The sequence below is a fragment of the Peromyscus eremicus genome, chromosome 8a (genome assembly GCF_949786415.1).
Source record: "Peromyscus eremicus chromosome 8a, PerEre_H2_v1, whole genome shotgun sequence".
Classification (NCBI taxonomy): domain Eukaryota; kingdom Metazoa; phylum Chordata; class Mammalia; order Rodentia; family Cricetidae; genus Peromyscus; species Peromyscus eremicus.
The window spans coordinates 46248787-46267250 of NC_081423.1; the positions used below are offsets into that span (position 1 = coordinate 46248787).

An 18464-nucleotide genomic window follows, 5' to 3' on the forward strand; every position below is an offset into this window, starting at 1 on the left:
TGTCATGCCTCTAGGCCCTGGGCCATTTCACACGATATTTATCTGTATAGACATCTGGGCCCAGATACAAGCAGCTGAGCATCCTTCACTCTACAGGAAGGTCGTGGGTTGTGCTTTTTGAAGTTTGTGGGAATCCTAGGACAGTTATCTGCCTGTCTGTTACACTTCTGATCCTATCTCTGCCAGACCTTTGAACACAAGACTGTCCAGTGACTTTCTCAGCCCTGCCAGCTCAACACAAACCTCCCATCTTGGTCTTGACATCAACATTTTCCCAGTTCCTAACATCTGAGCCTCTCTGTGCCCCTCCACACCACCATTTCACACGCTCCTTCCCTTGTTGGAACATCCTTCCCCCGTGTGAAAAGGAGCTTGTTAGAAATACCGAGTGAATGAAATCGAACAAACAAAAAAACAAAAACAAAACTGGGCAGTCACCACTTTAATCCCAGCACTCAGGAGGCGGAGGCAGGTGGATCTCTGTGAGTTCCAGTCTGGTTTACAGAGCGAGATCCAGGACAGCCAGAGATACACAATGAAAACCTGTCTTGAAATGCGCACCCCCCCCCCCAAAAAAAAGGGAACACTGAGTTAAGACCTGGAACTGTGTCATGATGATCCACAATAAAGAGAGCGCTCAGTGAATCCATGGTGTAACTGACCCAGGAGCTGCCAAATGAGAAGGCACTGAGGAAGGACTGGAGTCTAGAGAGAGCTAAGAGTCCAGACATGCAAGCAGAACAGTGAGAGGTCTGCACGGGCTTTGGTTGCAGACGCTGGCGCTGGAGAATCCTGGGGACTGTGAGGAAGGCCAGGTAGTTGCTTTGATGGTAGATCAAGTGCTTGTTTGAGTCTCGAAGGGCAGCTCCATCCTCCTTCTGGACAAGTTGAGGACTGGCCTGAGAGCAGTGGGAAGGATGAACAAGAATGTTTCCCAGTGAGAAACCTTCAGCGGAATCGTGACTGGGGCAGAGGAGTAACTGCAGAGCAGGCCAGTCTCTCTCTCAAGTGCTGTCCAAAGACTTTGAAGATGGAAATCTCTCTACAGCTGCTCTCAGAGTACCTTAACGGGCCAGCTCTTTGTTTCCACCCCAGGTCTGAGTCAGCCGTGTGCATCCTTACTGGCTTTCTAGGTGATCCTAGCACAGAGGAAGTGGACTCTTGAGCTCGCTTCTCTTTGGAACTGGTCCGGTCTGGTTCAGAGTATCTGCTTGTTGGAAGTGAGATGAAAGCCGGTGTCTTCCTCATTCTCTGAGTCTGGACATCCTAAATGAGGTCGTTTACAGCGTGCCTGGCTTCAGACTTCCTGTCTAGGACAGGGATGGTTACCCTAACACTCACCTTTAATGACCATCTGCAGCCAGCCGGACCCCGAGGAAAGGCATAAGGTTCAGGGCAGGAAGCATGGCAACTGTCGATGTCACAATGCCTCTCCTCCTTTTGGATGACCGGCTACTAGACCACCTCAGGCCAGCAGCAAGATCATGGCTGGCTGCAACAGACAGAGGACAGCAGGGGACCTGGGATCTAGTGTTCAGGGGACAACAGGAGACAAAGAATAATCCCTGGGCCAAGAAGCAGCCAAGATATCAAGACGAGGATGTGGAATTTCAGGGACCTCTCAGGTACCATTGACCGGGCCCTCCTCCTAAACCAGACACTTGTGTTGACTAAGAGAGAAGGCTAGGCACATATCCAGATTCTATGGGTCATGCCCTTTTCAGAAGGACAGTTCTGCCACTTGGTGAAAGGAGTGTCCAGTTCTCAGCATTCCTTACCTTCTCCAGTTCACAGTCCACATCACCTGTCACCACTGAGACGTCTAGCCAACATATACTGATGTTTAAAGTCTGACCCTGTCCTCAGGATTCTGACTGTTGCAGAGACCCGAGGCTGGAAGTTTATAAAAAGTGCCAAATGAGAGCCAGGTGTGGTGCACACGCCTTTGATCCCAGCACTTGGAGGCAAAGGCAGCAGATCTCTCAGTTTGAAGCCGTCTGATCTACATACTGAGTTCTAGGCCAGTCAGGGCTACATAGCAGACCTAGTTTCAAAAACAAAAGGTTCACGTGGCTGTCCTATATAGTCAGGGTCAACAACTGCATGTAAACGTAAGTACAAACCAAACCAAAGCACATAAAATCGTATGTGTGCATGGCTCCTGGAGGGGCGGAGGCGGGGGGCTTCTATCATTTAAAAAATGTTTTATTTTTTCTACTCATTTTAGTCTTTGGCTAGAATACAAAGAGATGGGTTTATGATACTTTCATACACATACACATCTGTCTTTACATCTGTACATTTACACTGATACATCATTACACTTTGTTACTTGGAGGGGCATCTACTCTGATGTCCCCACAGGTGCGTGACTGAGTCTTGACAAAATATAGACCCCCCCCCCCAAAAAAAAAGTGTCCAGCCAGACCTGGTTCATGCCTTTATTACTAAGTATCTGTAAAACTAGACATGGTGGTGTACATCTGTAAACCCAACACTCTGGAGGTTGAAGCAGGAGGATTGCCATGAATTTGAGGCCAGTCTTATCAACATGGTAAGTTCAAGGTCAGCCAGAGCTACATAGCAAGAGTTTGAGGCCAGTATGAGCTACATAATGGGGAACACTGTCTAATCCCCTAACCCTACCCTCAAGATAAAGACTCCATAGGAAAAATTAAGATCCAGCCACACATCCAAGAGAGTTTCTTCAAAGGAATAATTAATATTCAGGTTGCTTATTTAGAAATAACTCAAAGCAAGGATTAAAAAGCAATGATAAATCAAATGGAAAAAATGAGTGAGAAACCTTATGATCAACGAGGTACCTTAATTTGTAGATCAGGATAAGGAAAGATGAAGGAGAAAAGACTTCCATCTGTGCAGATGAGGAGACCTGCCTTGGGTTAGGTGAAGGCAGGGCCTTGCAGCCTACCTCAGGGCAGTGTTTAAGGGGTCCAGAGCCTCCCCCAGAACCACCTCTCCAGGTCAACAGCTTCTGTGTGTGTGCACTTGAGCTGTGCTGAGTTAGTGTGAGAAGAGTGGGAAGCAGAGCTGGCCAAGAGCCCAGGAAGTCAGAGCTCTGAGTTCAAATTCAGATGCTGCAGCTTCTCAGGGAGATGCCCCTAACTGGCCTGGGGTAAACAAATCCTGCAGCCCCTGCTTCCCTCTTCTTGCCTGGAGATGTAATGCCGAGGGACCATCCAGGTGCTTAGACCATTGGTGAGTGCTAAGCCTCCTGTTCTGGGACCTGTGCTGGGCAGGGAAAGGCCTTTCTTCTTAAACACATCAATCTACAGATCCTGTGAGACCTGCCTCTCCCCAAGGGCAGCGATTCTGAGGTCGTTCTTTTTTCTGTCCTGCCAATATCTGGGGTTGTGGCCTTAGTGGATGTTCCTGGGGTTCCTGCCTCGTGTGTGTGTGTGTGTGTGCATGTGTGTGTGTGTGTGTGTGTGTGTGTGTGTGTGTGTGAATATGGGAGTTCTCTGCTTGTCTGTATGTGTGTACGTGTGTGGTGCATGTTGGGGTCTGTCTGTACATATTTCTGTTCTGTATCTGTGTGTGTGTTGCATATTTCTAGATATGTGTCCATGTTCGTGTGTATCAGGCTGTTGGTGTGTATGCTGGTATGCCTGTGTGTGCCCATGTGCACTTTTTCAAAATAGTTCTGCAAGGAAAGTGCTCTCTCTCTGAGCTGAATCCTCAGTTCACCTTTACCTTCTGTTTTCCACAGTTTCACTAAGTTAGATAAGTATCCTTAAACTCATACTGTAGTTGGGATCCCAGACCTGTGCCTGGGATGGGAAGTTGGCTCCCTTCTGCACTTTCCAGGGCCCTCAGTGGCTGTCTGTGCTCTCTGTTTAAGGAGAAGCCTATCAGCCGTGCCCTGAGGATGGACAGCCGGCATGGAACCTTGGTGGCTGTGGGGAAAGCTAGCAGATGGTTTAGCCACCCACTAGTGGGCTTGGGACAGAGAACAGGGGAAAACATGGAAGGAAGGCTTGGAGGATGTTTTAGAGGTGACACTTGGGGATGTCTGAGTAGAAAGGAGGGGCACAGTGGAGAGGGACAGAAATGTTGTTGAGAAAACCAGGAGGCAGGGTGCTGTGAGAAGTTGAGGATCCTGAGTCAAGAGAGCAGGGAAAGGACATAGAAGATGGATGCTGGTAGCTCCTCCTCTACCCAGGACCTGTTCTTCAACCATAGTCAGCTATTCCCATAAGCTATAGGATTGCCACTCAGGAGAACTCCCATTATCCCAAAGCTCAGGAAGGGACAGAAACTGCTTAGAGAAGCGGTCAGTCTTTCAAGAGACTGATCGCTCAGAGCACAGGTGTGAATGCTCATTTCCTTTTGGGTAACAAGAACCAAGCTTAGGCCAGGAGGTGGCTTCTCCCTTTGAAAGGCTCAAGAGCTGTCTGGGACATAGAGGATTAACCATCTTAAACCTGTAGGCTTGCCTGGCCTGGGACCTTCACCACACCCTCACCTCCCCCATTCCATCTCTATTTTATGCCTATCCCGAAGCTCACAGGCATATCACTAGAAAAGAGTGAGGCCAGAGAGGACAGGGCCTTGCCTAAGGTCATACAGCTGGTGAATACTAGAATCGGACTCGAACCCAGCACCATCTGATACCAATATCTCAGCAGAGAGCTTCTGTGCCATGTCTTGATATCCTGTGCTCTGACCTCTGACTTGGGCATATTTAAGCTGGAAATATGGCTTGTCCTGTCCTCCTCCGCTTGTACCCTAGCTGATCAAGCCAGCCAACTTGGCATCTCAGCCTAGACTTTGCTCTGGCTCCCACCCCCCAGCTGGACACCAGTCCTTCTGATGCTTCCCGGTCCTGACTGTCCTCAGGCCACTCATATGCCCCCTCTGACAGAAGAACAGTTTGGGAAGGGAGGCAGGACACAGATGCCAGGGGTGGGAAGGAGGCATTTCAAGGTGGAACGGGCATCATGGCTTCAGAAGGGCTGAAGTCACTAGTGGCACGGGGCGGTCACTGCGGAGGAGACAGCTGGAGAACTTACAGGGCGAGGCTGAGCGGAATGTACCAGGAAGTCACTGAGCCTGGAGAGAAGCAGGGCCAAGTTCTAGCAAGTGCCTAGTGGAAGCCAGACAGCAGGAATGTACTGCCGGCTGGGCCCATGCTTGCAAAATATTTGCCTACTCAGATTCTCAGTTTTATTGTTTATTTCTAAAATAAATGTTTGCTTTACCTTTGTAGTTGTGAGGTCTTTAGGAACATGGAAAAGAATGACTTTGTTCGGGGTGCAGAAATATGCTTTAGGCCTCGGAGGCACTTTCCACATTGTGGTCCGCATCCTTGCGTCGGCAGGTACCTATGGTCCATCTGGAATCTTTGTAGTCACGCCCACAAAGGACCTTCCCTCAACCTGGATCCTCCTCCTCTGTGGCCATTCCTGATCTTCTCCCTCCCCTCCATCCCAGGACCTCAGACATGCTAATAAGGCTAGCCAACCACACTAACTCCCACCCCAACCCTGTAACTCTGTCCTGACGCTCTGCAATGGTTGTGGGTCCCACATCACAGTAGCTTTTCTATACACTCTTTCATGTCTCTCCTCTTAGCAACTTTGGTTCTATTCTGTCCGCTCCACTCTTCCCACCTACTCTGCCACCCTCACATTTTGAAAAGGAAAACATTTTAAATTAAATATTTGGGCCAGCAAGACGGCTTAGAAGGCGGAAGCACCTGTTGCTGAGCCCGGTGACTTGAGTATGATCTCTGGGACCCATATGGCAGAGGGGAGAACTGACTCCTAAAGTGTTCCTTGGCTTCCTCAGAGGCTCATCTACTGTTACTGAGTTGGGGTTAACCTGTATCTTAAGTCTAGGAGAACGAAACAGCAGAAGAAGCTCGGACAGGTGTTTAACGCATTTTCATATTGATGGTCAAGTGATGTAACAGCATTTCTTGGCAGTGTGAGCCTGTGTCCACAGCTCTGAGGTACCTTTAGAGCTGGCATCTTCTGGGCTCTCTGTTCAGTGACCTCTGTCTATTTTTATGTTCTGATACCTCAGTATCTAATTACCCCAGCCTTAGAGCAGAGTTTGAAAGCCACGAACAAGTTCACTCAGCCCCCGACCCCCCATTACCTTCCTAATCTCACCCTTTGCTATGGCCATAAGAAGTCTAAATTAATTTGTCAGTTTCTCCAAAAAGAAAAGTAAGCCAGGTATGATTTTGGCTGGGCTTGCACTGAGTCTATGGGCCCCATGTAGGAGAAATGACATTGTTTTGTATTTACTGTTGTGTTTTTGAAATGAACACGGTACATCTCTCCATTGAGTTCTTAATTTTTTGTTCTTGTTTTTAATTCAGTTTCAGTTTTAGTCCAGTTTTTGAATGCCACACTATCATTGAATTTCTTTTTAGAAATTTTATTTTCTTTTTGTTGGTGGAAATTGGAAAAAATTCAAGCATTTTTAGGTATGTGAACCTTGTGTCTGCTAGCCTTGCTGAACCAGGCAATTCCATTCATAGATTATTTTGGATTTCTACACAGACAGTCACAGTGTGCAAGGTGAAAACACCAGTTTAGAATCAGATTGTCTTGGGTCTAAGCTTTAATCTTATCACTTACTAAATGTAGCACTTGAAGGGAGGGACTCGTTTTCTCCTGAAGCCCGTCTCTCTGTCTAAACAATGTGACTTGTAGTGAATCTGAATGAGATGAGGCACAGGTCCTCATCAGCGTCTGGATTCCCACTCAGCGTCTTTGTGACCTCAGCTTCCCTGAGCTCCACCACCTTCTGGCTTGGGTCATTTGTGGAATGCCCTCACTTTTTCTAGCAGTGCTCTCCATGGATGATCTGTCATCAGCTTCCGTGACACGTCTATCTTTGGGTTTCTTGACAGACAGTGGCCTTTAGCATCCACCCCCTCGTGCACCACTTTTGCTGGGCTTCGTGAGAAGCCCTACGTCTGTGGTGGGCCCCACTCCATCCTTCTTTAGATTTCTCTTCGTCCACCTAACCAACATTCACTTCTGATCCCTCTGCCATACTCATCCTATGAAAACAAGAGATAGGATGGTCTTTGATTTCTACCAAGTTTCTATGTCTGGGACTATGACCACTATCCCAGGACACCTGCCCACTAGGGGTTGCTACTTGGATATTCTATAATGCCCAATAGTACCTTAGCATCCTGTCTTTGAACCCACCTTTTCTGATACTTATTCCATCATCTAAGTCAGAGACCCGAGGCCTTCCCAGACCTCTTACTCTTCTTTCCCTTCATGGTTAATTGTGATCACACTTTGTGCCCACCCTTCTCAGTCTCTTGCCCTTGTTGGGAAGTAGCTTTTCAGCAACTGCCCTTCTAGCCTTGCTGAAGTCTCAGTTTTACTAAGTTGAGATTGCATTGATTTTAATTAGACCTCAGAAACCCTCCAAAGGTGCTGTGAAAACTTCCCAGACCCCCAGGGACTTAATGTAAGAGAAATTTATTTCTCACCCTCAAATTCAGCTGGATGCTTTGTGATGGACTGCCACAAGATAACTTGAGAGTTCAGTCCCCTTACCTTGTGTGTCTCTGTGATCTGTTGGGGACCTGGAATTCCTTTGCTTCTAACCTATGAATAGAGAAAGAAACACTAAAGGTTAAAGATTTTATTGAGATGAGTCTACACGGAGGGAGAACTCGACACAAAAGCTCTAGTTGGTTAAAAGGAAAGGAGAAAGGGGTGTGCTGGGAAACAACTCTTAGTTTCCCAGTAAGATACTGGTGGAGTTCAGGAGGCAGATGCTCCTCTTAGATGGATAGACAGCTATAGGTCTCTACGACAAAAATTTTTCTAAAGAGAGCTGATAATGTTAGTCCCTACTTAAATTCGTTCAGCAGTCTCCACAATGCCTGCAAGATACAGACAGAATTCTTGAGTGTGAATGGTCTAGGCCATTGGTTCTCAACCTGTGGGTCATGACCCTTTGGGGGGTATCAAACGATCCATTCATGGGGGTCACATATTAGATATTCTGAATATTGATATTTATTGTGGTTCATAACAGTAGCAAGATTACAGTTACGAAGTAGCAATGAAAATAATCTTGTGGTTGGGGGGTCCCCACAACATGAGGAACTGTATTAAAAAGTTGTGGGATTAGGAAGGTTGAGAATTACTGTTCTAAGCAGAGGAAACACACAGCACAGAAGTCCAACACCCTGAGACCCTTCAGAGTTGACTTTCACTGTTTACACCCCACTTCTTAGCATAGCCCTCTCCCACAGCACAGGGGCGCCCCATGTGTGGGCTGTCACTTTTGAGCTCACTGCTCTGTCCTTTTCTTCAGCCTTTTCATTGTTTTTTTTTTCTTGCTTTTTCTCAGTCACACCTGTTCATCATTCAGAAGTAAATCATGCACCTGTTCCTTCAAGGATTCTCCTCTTGTGTGTCTCTTCTCGGTGCTGTCCCCTCGTATCCTCGGAGCAAATGGCACCCTGACCCTGGAGCTGTGCTCAGCTGCCTTTTGGTGTTCTGGAGTGAGGAAATGGAGTGTTTGGGGGGGCGGGTTCTCAAGGGCTTAGACCAATGACACTGGTTTTCACCTGAGAATTCTTGGCTTTGCCCCAGATCTACTGAATCAGAGATCCTGGGGACCCAGCAGCCTGTATCCTCACAGGTGTTCAAGGTGGTACCAACACTAAGGAAGCAGATCACTGGTCACGTTTGTCTCGGAGACTGGTCAGGTGTGCGCCAGAACATCTGTTACAATGACATGAGCGTAAGTTATCTACCCCAGGAGGCCTTTTAACTTCCTTGGCTGTGTGAGGAGTCAGTCCTCGATGCCTTCACGAAGCCTTATGTCTCCTTCTGCCTCCCTTGTCTGGTGGCTCTCAATCGCTTCTAACTCCAACTCCAGGGGATCTGATGCCCTCTTCTGACCTCTGTGGGTACCTGCATCCACGTGGCATACACTCACCCAGACACACTTATGCATAAGTAAAAGTAAAACAGAAAAAAACCCATCCAAACACAGTGATATGCACTGTACGACAATAACATGAGGTGACAGGATAGTGGTAGTGAGCTGAATGACCCTAACTAGCCACATTGAAATTCGCAGGGTTTGGTGAGTTGGCGGAGGATGAGTGGAAGACCTGAGAAGCGTGAACAGAGGCAGTCATGGATGGAGTTTGGAGCTCCACTCCTAAGCGTCCTGGGGAGGTTCCTGGGTCAAGATATGTAGGTTGAGGAATCACACCACACACACACACACACACACACACACACACACACACACACACACACACTGGTGCCTGTTTTTGAAAGGTCACTCTGGCTGCTGAGTGTATAAAATATGCTCCATGGGGGAAAGACCCGAAAGGAGGAAGCCAGTTTGGGGGCTGTGGACTACCTGGGTGGACACTGAGGCAATAGTGGGAACACGTGTTTGGCCACACGCTCTTGGTGCCAGCTATTTGGATTTGAGTCTTGGTTCCATCGTAATAGGCTTCGAGCAAGTCACTGAACTTTTCTCTGCCTCAACTTTATCATCTGTAAGAGGGGATCGTATTGGCACTCAACTCTTAGTTTGTAGGGAAGACCCAGTAAGCTAATGCAGATAAAAACGGGGCCACCATGGTGTGTTCTTATTCCTATTGTTCTGTTAATAGCAGCAACACTTGTCACTATCAATAAAACAACGGATTTAGGCTGTGTTTGCAAGCTGATTTACTGATACATTGAGTCTTGAGGGGAATGGGAAGGAGAAAAGACTTCTAGGTTTTTACCAACTGACTAATTAGTGGTGTGGAATAAGAGCAAGCCACAGGAGGAGCTGGTTTTGTGGTGTGATGGGATGAGGGTTACCAAGAGTTCAGCTGAGTGGGGGAAAGTCTGAGGTACACGTAACACACTTGAGGTGTCTGGAAAGTGGATAAATGGATGGGCCTGAAGTCCAAAGAAGATCTAGTCTAGAGGCCCAGAGACATACCTCTGGAAGAGTGGGCAGACGGGAAAGCCCAGGGTAGAGATGGGCTAGGAGAAGAAGCCAGTTTGGATCCCAAGATGACCAGCCTGGGAGGTGAAACCCAGTAGGGGCCCACATGGGCTCCACAATGAGCATGGAATGTGAAGCAGATGGTTGAGCTCAGCATCATAGACGGTATTTGTCGTGAGTGAGTGGAGTTTTACATTGTCAGCTGGTGCTTAGAAACCACTCAATTAGACAGGTCTGCTTCTGTACACTTCTTGATGCCAAGAATTAATAAGAGGGCCAGGCAGTGGTGGCGCATGCCTTTAATCCCAGCACTCGGGAGGCAGAGGCAGGCGGATCTCTGTGAGTTCGAGGCCAGCCTGGTCTACAGATTGAGTTCCAAGAAAGGCACAAAGCTATACAGAGAAACCCTGTCTCGAAAAACAAAAAAAAAAAAACCCCAAACAAACAAACAAAAAAAACAAAACAAAACAAAAAAGAATTAATAAGAGGAGAGGAGAGGGAGTATCCTTGAGGGCAGCAGGACAAACACCATTCCCAGCGCTGCCTTGGAACAGGATAGCAAAGCATCTAGGGCAAGTTTGCTACAAGCCGAAATAAACCCCATCTGCTTTACTACTCAGAGTGAAGAAAAGCCTCCTGCCTCCTTTTCAAAATAAAATTTGAGAAATCACCACTAAAGGCCGACTGAACCGAGGCAGAAAATGTCTAAAACTGAGTGAAGAGTTCCCAGTGATGTCATAGTTTGGCACAGCTGCTCTGGGTCCTGGAGCATCTAGACACTCGCTCCTGTGACCTCCCCACACAGGCCATGTGCATTTTCATTGACAAAGAACTTAAGTTACTATAATAAGTGATGGGCTTCATTGTGACATTTAAAATTTTTAATTAAAACATAATTGCATCACTTTTCTCCTTCCCTTTCCTCTCTCCAGCCCCTCCCACGTTCCCTTCTTCCAGCTCCTCTTCATGTCCTAGTCCTTCAACCCCTCCCAAGTCTCCCTCACTCCCTCTCAAGTCGATGGCCTCTTTTTCTTTGATTATTGTCGTATAGATGCAGAAATATATAAATACAGACTGCTGAGTCGCTTAGCGTTGCTTGGTGTATATGATTTCCGGGCTGACCACTTGATGTTGGATGACCAATTAGGTTTTATGAAGTCCCACCTTTCAACTGTTGGCCTTAATTCTTGAGCAAATCATGTCCTATTCAGAAAGTCCTTTCCTACACCTCTGTCATGTAGGTTACTGCTTATGTTTTTTTTCTAGAATCTCCGGTTACAAATTGAGATCTTTGGTCTACTTGGAGTTCATTTTTGCGCAGTGTGATAGATATGGGTCTAATTTCATCCTTCTGCAAGTGGACATCCTTTTCCCAGGACTGTTTGTCGAAGATGCTGTCTTTGCTCCAGTGTGTGTTTTTCCATCCTTGCCAAATCTCAGAGAGCTGCAGTTATGTGTACTTCATTTGGATTTCTGTTTTGTTCCATTGGTATACACGCCTGTTTGGGTGTCAGTACCATGCTATTTTATTACTGTAGATTTGTAAGATACCTTAAACTCTAGAATGGTAATTCCTTCAGTATTATTCTTTTTTGGTAAGGATTGTTTTTTAACTATCTAGGGTATTTTCTAGTTTCATATAAATTTTAAGGACTTTTATTTCTATTTCTGTGAAGAATGTCTGAGGATTTTTGATTGAGATCACATTGAATGTGTAAATTGCTTTTGGTAGGATGGTTATTTTCACAATATTAAGTCTACCAATTCATGAGTGTAGTAGGTTTTTCTATGTTCTAATGTCTTCTTCAATCTCTTTCAGAAATTTGGAATTTTCATTGTAGAGATCTTTTGTTGCTTTGATTAGATGTATTCCAATATATTTATTTGTCTTTTAACAAATTGTCTTTCAGTCTGCAAATGGAAGCATGTCTATGATCTCCTCACTCAGCTTGTGCATTGTTGGTGTGTAGAAAGGCTATTGATTTTTTTGCTATTATTTTTCTTAGGGTCACTCTCTGTAGCCCTGGTTGTCCTGGAACTCACTATGTAGATCAGGCTGGCCTCAAACTCAAGGAGTTCCCCTTCTACTGTTTTTTGAGTGCTGGGATTAAAGATATGCACGCTCATGCCTGGTTAGCTACTGATTTTTATAAGTTGATTTTTGTTCTGCCACTCTGCTGAAATTAATAGTTGTTTCTAGAAATTTTCTGCTGGAATTTTTTTTTTACAACTTCTTATGTACATTATCATATCCTCTGCAAATTGATTTGACTTCTCTTCCCATTTGTATCCCTTTAATTTTCCTTCTCTCGCCTTATTGGCCCAGCTAGTACTTTGTGCACTACATTGAAAAGGAGTGAGGATAGTGGACAGCTCTATCTCATTCCCATTCTAATAGAATTGCTTTGAGTTTTTCCCCATATATAAATGATGTTGGTTCTGGGCTTGTCATATACAGCCTTTGTTATGTTGAGGTATGTTCCCACAAGCCTTACTCTCTCCAGGACTTTTAATACGAAAGCATGTTGGATTTTTGTCAAAGGCTTTTCCTGCGATGTGATGATCATGTGATTTTATAGATAACACTACACTTTGCTCTTATTAATCTCCGGTCCTCTGTCTTGATGGTCCCCTACCTCCCTGCAAACAGTCATCTTGTGCCTTCAAATGACCTCCTTCCAGTTCTGCCCCTTTATTCCTCTCCACCTGCCCTTAAGATCTCATCTTCCCTTCATGGAAGGGACCCGTTATGATCCCCTTTGTGCCTACATGCACACATTGCACACGTGAGCACAATGTATGATATGTGTGTGTGTGTGTGTGCATCTGTGCATATGCACAAGTGTGAGTGGAACTAGGGGTGTGTGTGTGTGTGTGTGTGTGTGTGTGTGTGTGTGTGTGTGTGTGAGACATTAAAGGACAATCTGGGGTATTGACCCTCATCTTCCACGTTGTTTGAGATAGGGTGTTTGCCATTGCGTAGTCCAGGCTAGCTGGCCCAAGGGCTTTGGACGAGTCTCCATCTCTGCCTTTTACTTTGCTGTAGGAGTGCTGGGATTACAGCACTGTTTCCATCTGGTAATTTGAAGTCTTCATTAAGGCTTTTTGAATGTATTTTCACACGCAGATCTACTTTCATTCTTTGAGTGTGGATGGTCAGGTTCCCCAGCACCGTATGTTGAAGAGGCTGCCCTTTCCCCCCAGTATATTTTGGCAGTCAAAAGCTGTGTCTGTGTGGGTGGATTTCTGGACTCTATTCCAATGGTGTGAGTGTCTGTTTCTGGTTCTGTGCTCACACCAGTTCCAGAGCACTGTCCATCACGGCAGGGGAGTTATGGCCATACACACACACACACACACACACACACACACACACACACCTGGTTCTTCTCACACTTGTGCATGTGCACAGATGCACACACATTGAATCCACAGTCAAGCAGAGGCAGATGAGTGCCTGTGTTCACCTTGCTTCCTTCGTTTTCATTCAGAGGCTCCAGCCCCTGAGCTGCCCACAGTGGGTGGGCGGGTGTCATATCACCCCCACCCCCAATTAATCTAATCTAATCAAGAGGATACTTCACAGGCATGTTCTGAGGCTGGACAAATCTAGGCAATCTCTCACAGGTGTGCCAGAGGCATGTCTCCTAGGTGATTGTAGATCCTGTCAAGTTAAAACATGAACCATTACAACCTCATATTGGGGATTAAAAATTTCCTTCCTTCCTCCCTTCCTCCCTTCCTTTCTTCCTTCCTCCCTCCCTCCCTCCCTCTCTTCCTCCCTCCCTCTCTCTCTTCCTTCTTCCCTCCCTCTCTCCCTTCTCTCCTTCCTTCTTCTTTTCTTCCTTCTCTGCTCTCCTCTTTTCTTCCCTCTTCCCTGCCTCCTCCCTTATTATTTCTGATGAGACAGGGCCTTACTTCCAGAACTTCCTATGTAGTCCAGACTGGCCTCTTAACTGACTGCCACGTTGTCTTAATCTCCCAAGTGTTTCATCCCCAGCCCCTCAGGGCTTGAATTTCAACTTGAGCTTTTTGAAGACTTTGAAAACCCAAGGATGGCCACTCGCAGACTTCTTGCATCCCTCAAACTGTTCCTCACTCAGGATTTCGCCTCCTCCTGGGGCTGTGAAAAATCTTGCAACCATTTGTTCCAGCCCTGTGCATCTATGTGAGGGGAATGTAGGCAGCACTTCAGGCCGAGGGACAGAGTGGCAGAAACGATTAAACATGAACCGACTTTCTGGAATCCATTTTACAGCCTTTGGATAAAGCAATTCTTTCTTTCCACTTTCCAGAGTCAGCGGAAGCGGGGCGAGCACCTTGGCTCAGGGCTTTGGAGAAATGGAATTCGTTAAGGAGCAGGGAAAGGGGAGCGCATGTCGTTGGCCCTGTCCTGTCCAGGGAGCACACACACACGCGGGCAGGAGGCAGCTCCTTCGCGTCCACAGAGCCTCCTTTCTTCAGGAAAAGTGACTCTTTCACAGCTCTTGGAGGGAAGGAAATGGAAAGTCCCACAGCATCAGGAGCCCCTCTCCCCTCAAGATTGCTTTCTGCTTCTCAAGGTCAGGGGCGGAGCTTGCCGTTGTTGCATGGAGGCTACTGCAGAGGGTCCCCCTGTCTGTGCAGCCTGGTGCAGGGCGCGGGCCGGGCTTAGCAGGGGGCTTTTCTGAGAGGCAGCTGAGCTCAGACTCTGCCGGCTCCACATTCCTGCATGATGAGGGAGGGATTCCAGTGTTTACTTTGAACAATGTTTTCCTGTGTCTGAACCGAACCCACGACGTGTTAAATTCTTCCAGATTTCTGGCTCCATACTGCAGCTCCAGCGGGACAGAAACAGGTTTACGGCCGTTGGCAGAGGCGCGAACGCAGGGTTGGTCTGGACACCTTCTGCGTCTAGAATTTCCACTCGGTGGATGGAAAAGCCGATCAGCGCCTGGGAGGGGCGTGTGGTCTGGATGTAGCAGCACGCTTGGTTAGGCTAGTGCCTTTCGCATTTCCCACCCTAGAGGGCAAAAGTTAGCGTTTCTGCTTTGAGTGGCATTCGGGAATGAGAACAAGAGAGTTTTGAAGCGTTTTCCTGGGTAGGGTAAATCCGGAAGGAATGCGTTTGGTGGGATGTTAATGACTTACAGTACATTCCAGTTCCTGGGCCTGCTGCTATGTGAGGAGGGACAGGAACACAGGGGTTAGAGATGGAAGACAGACAGGTGCGGGAAGCCCAGTTCTTCCTTCTGGAAGCACAGAGAGGCAAAGTGACATGGGGTAGAAAGCTGGACTGGAAGGGTGGGTCCCCCACCACAGCTGAATAAGAGCATTGGGGAGGGAGTGCAGTAACAACTTCTTTGCTCTTGTGTCTGGGATGATGAGTGATTCAGGGACATTCTCACAGGGCCCTGTGAAGATTTGGGATCTGTTGTGGAGCTCCACACTCCAGGCAGGTGGATAGCTGTCCACCCCAACAGCCTAAGTCCAAGTAGAGCATGTGTCAGGCAGATCTTTTAAGCTCACCCTGTTCTAGAACCTGTGCTCTCAGATGATGGAAATTTACTCCTAAGTCCCCTTCATAATAATGTGTGTGTCTGTGTGTACATGTGTGTTCATGTACAAGTAGCAAAGGAAGATGGACTCTGGTCCTGAAGGCCTAGGTAGAACCCAGATAGTATTTATGTAGCAATATTGAGAAAATAGTCCTGTGTTAAGACCTAGTGTTCTGATCTTGACATTTTCACAAAACCTTTTGGATACCATGTATGTTTACACGATCTTCAGAAAGAAAAAAAAAATCACGAAATTTCTCCTTTTTGTATGCATCAAGGCAAGTGTGAGGCAAGCACCTTAACCATCCAGAGCTTTCCTCTTACACCTGGCTCCATCCCTACTCCAAGCCTGGTCCCTTGGGTAGCATCAGTGCACCTACTGTGTCCACATGGCCATGTCGAAAATCAGCTTTCCTAGCAGGGAGCACAGCTTCCTTCCTGGAGCAGCCCATAGGCTTCAGTTCCTTATGTACATACTAGCTACTCTTCTCATTGCTGTCAGAAACTACCCCCAGAAAAGCATCCTAAGAAAAGGGTTTATTTGGGCCCTCAGGATGAGGGCACAGTCCATCATGGCAGGGAGGCATGTCGTGAAGTGAGGTGGCTGGTTTCATTGTGTCTCCATTCCGAAAACAGAGACATGAATGTTGGTGTCCGGTGATTTCTCCTTTCAGTCTCTTTCGTTCAGTGGTGACCCAGCTTAGCGGATGGTGTCACTCATATTCAAGGTGATCTTTTTTGTTCCTCAGTTAAATTTCTCTGGGAATGGCCTCACATATGTGTACAGAGGTGTATCTCCTAGGTGATTTTAAACCCAGTGAAATTAACAGTGAAGACTGAAACTATCACTCTTACAAGTTCACTTCTTTTGGTAGGAAATTCTGTTGTCCCCTAGAGATGGGAGTGGATGAAGGAGGAACTATCCAATCAACTCTCTCCCAATGCTGCCGGAGTAGGAAGTCTTTCTCTGTCTCAAGGTCACTCCCAGGATTCTTTTCTTAGACCGCCTGGTAAAGGGCCTTGTACTGGCTATTTCTCACTGTGTAACAAGTTACCCTAAATTTAGTTACTTAGGATTTTGTGTTTCTCATTCTATACTTGCAGGGATTTGTAAGATCTGGGAGAAGTCAGGGCAATGGAAGGTTTGGGTAGAATTGTTTTACAAATAAAGACATACATTTGGCATTTGGATTTATACTTGACATTTGATGAGTTATAGAGCCAAGTAACTGTTGATGCCACGTTGAGGGTGTGTGGAGATGAAACGGAGAAAGACTGCAGAAATAACCAATGGAGACTGAGGGGGAAGGTACCGAGAGATTCGGGAAGAGATTGGGTCTGCGTGCTGTCATGAAAGCTAAGTGGGAAAATGTTCCCAAAGTATAAGAATGCTCAGCTCAGCCGGGCAGTGGTGGTGCATGCCTTTAATCCCAGCACTCGGGAGGCAGAGCCAGGCAGATCTCTGTGAGTTCTTGGCCAGCCTGGTCTACAGAGGGAGATCCAGGACAGGCACCAAAGCTACACAGAGAAACTCTGTCTCGAAAAACCAAAAAAAAAAAAAAAAAAAAAAAGAGCTCAGCTCTATCCAAGCCCATTATGTTTTGGGAGATAAGAGAGTAGAGGCCTGGGGCATAAGTGGAAAGTCATTTTTCAATAACAGTAGGGCCACTTCACCCACCTAGTGATGGAAGGCAGAGTGGGTGGGAGCACCTGGGGGCAAGTTGGTAGGGAATTTAGAGGGAGATGAGAGCATTCTTGGATCATGGACTCTTGGATCTTTCTGGAACTAGAAAGGACAGTAGCTGAGGGTGAGGAGGGGAAGCAGACAGCAGGAATTCGAAACTATTTCTTGGGAAATGAGAAAGTGGAAAAGAGCAGCGAAGGGGAGGCCCTGGGGTGGGCTAGCAATGGGACACGCTTCCGAGACTGAGGCAATAAGAAATAAAAGCTTTGGCAGCTCAACAGCCTGAGTGTCAGGCCTAATTCCTGTCACTTAGTAGCTGTGTGCCCTTGGACACACAGGCTACTCCATAGACTCCACAGGCTCTAGTTTCTTTGCCCGTGAAATGGGGGATAAAACGGAACTTTGTCAGAATTAATTAGTTAACATAAGATGTTTAGAGGGTGCTTGATAGGTGGTATGGCGTAGAAACATCAGTTACTCACGTTTCATGGGAGACCTGAGCACGCAGCCAGATTAATCTTCCAGCAAGTCTAGTGGCTGAGGAAAGACCAGTTTTTGTTCAGTTGGTGCTGGGACTTAGTCAGGCAAACATGATAGACAGAAAGGGCAAGGCGGTGTGTTAGTTCCTCTCTTATCCACAGAAAGGCAACGTGACAAGGGTTTGCTTGGGCTTCTGGCTCCAAGAGATGCCCTCCACTGTGGCGAGAGAAGGCCTGGCGGCAGGAGTGTGAGACAGCTTGTCTCATTGCGCCTACAGCCAGCAAGCAGAGAGAGATGGATTCCGGCATCAGCCTGTTTTCTGCTCTTCACTTAGCGGAGGATCTCAGCTCACAGCATGGTGCCTCCCACATTCAGCATGGCTTTTCCCTCCTCAGCTCCTCCTTTCTGGAACCACCCTCAGACAGACTCAGAGGTATGCTTCCATATTGACTCAATCCAATCGAATTGACCACGCTGATTAACCATCACAGGTGGGTTGCTAAGAAGAATCGTTTGGGACCATTGGAGTTTAAACAGGAGTTAGCAGGAAGTGAGGCCACTGTGGCGATGGATAGATAGGTAGACCGACATGGATTGTTGGAGGTGAGGAGTTCCAGGGATGTGGAGGCTAGACGTTTGCATGGAGCTCTGACATGAAGCTCTACACATAGTGACAGCCGGGCCAGTGACAGTGGGCCAGGAGCTAACTGAGGAGTAGGGGCCAGGTCTCAGAAGCTGGCAGTACCTGGTGAGGGGAAGGCTGGTGTAGTCTGGTGACCTGGCCTTCAGAG

At 47.0% G+C, this 18464-nt stretch overlaps 1 protein-coding gene across 4 annotated transcripts in view; it reads left to right on the forward strand.

The window, feature by feature from the left end:
- The first annotated feature begins 1426 nt into the window (after positions 1–1426).
- Positions 1427–18464, forward strand: part of Cdrt4 (CMT1A duplicated region transcript 4) — a 31340-nt gene continuing 14302 nt past the window's right edge. The window contains exons 1-3 of one of the 4 annotated variants that reach the window (XR_009380634.1): positions 1427–1625; positions 14268–14534; positions 17951–18106. Coding sequence is in view for 2 of the 4 variants with exons in the window: in XM_059270911.1 (XP_059126894.1) it covers positions 1601–1625; positions 14268–14534; positions 17951–18106 (448 nt within the window). In the remaining 2 variants the exon portion in view is untranslated. The other 3 variants (XR_009380635.1, XM_059270911.1, XM_059270912.1) reach the window with 3 other exon arrangements.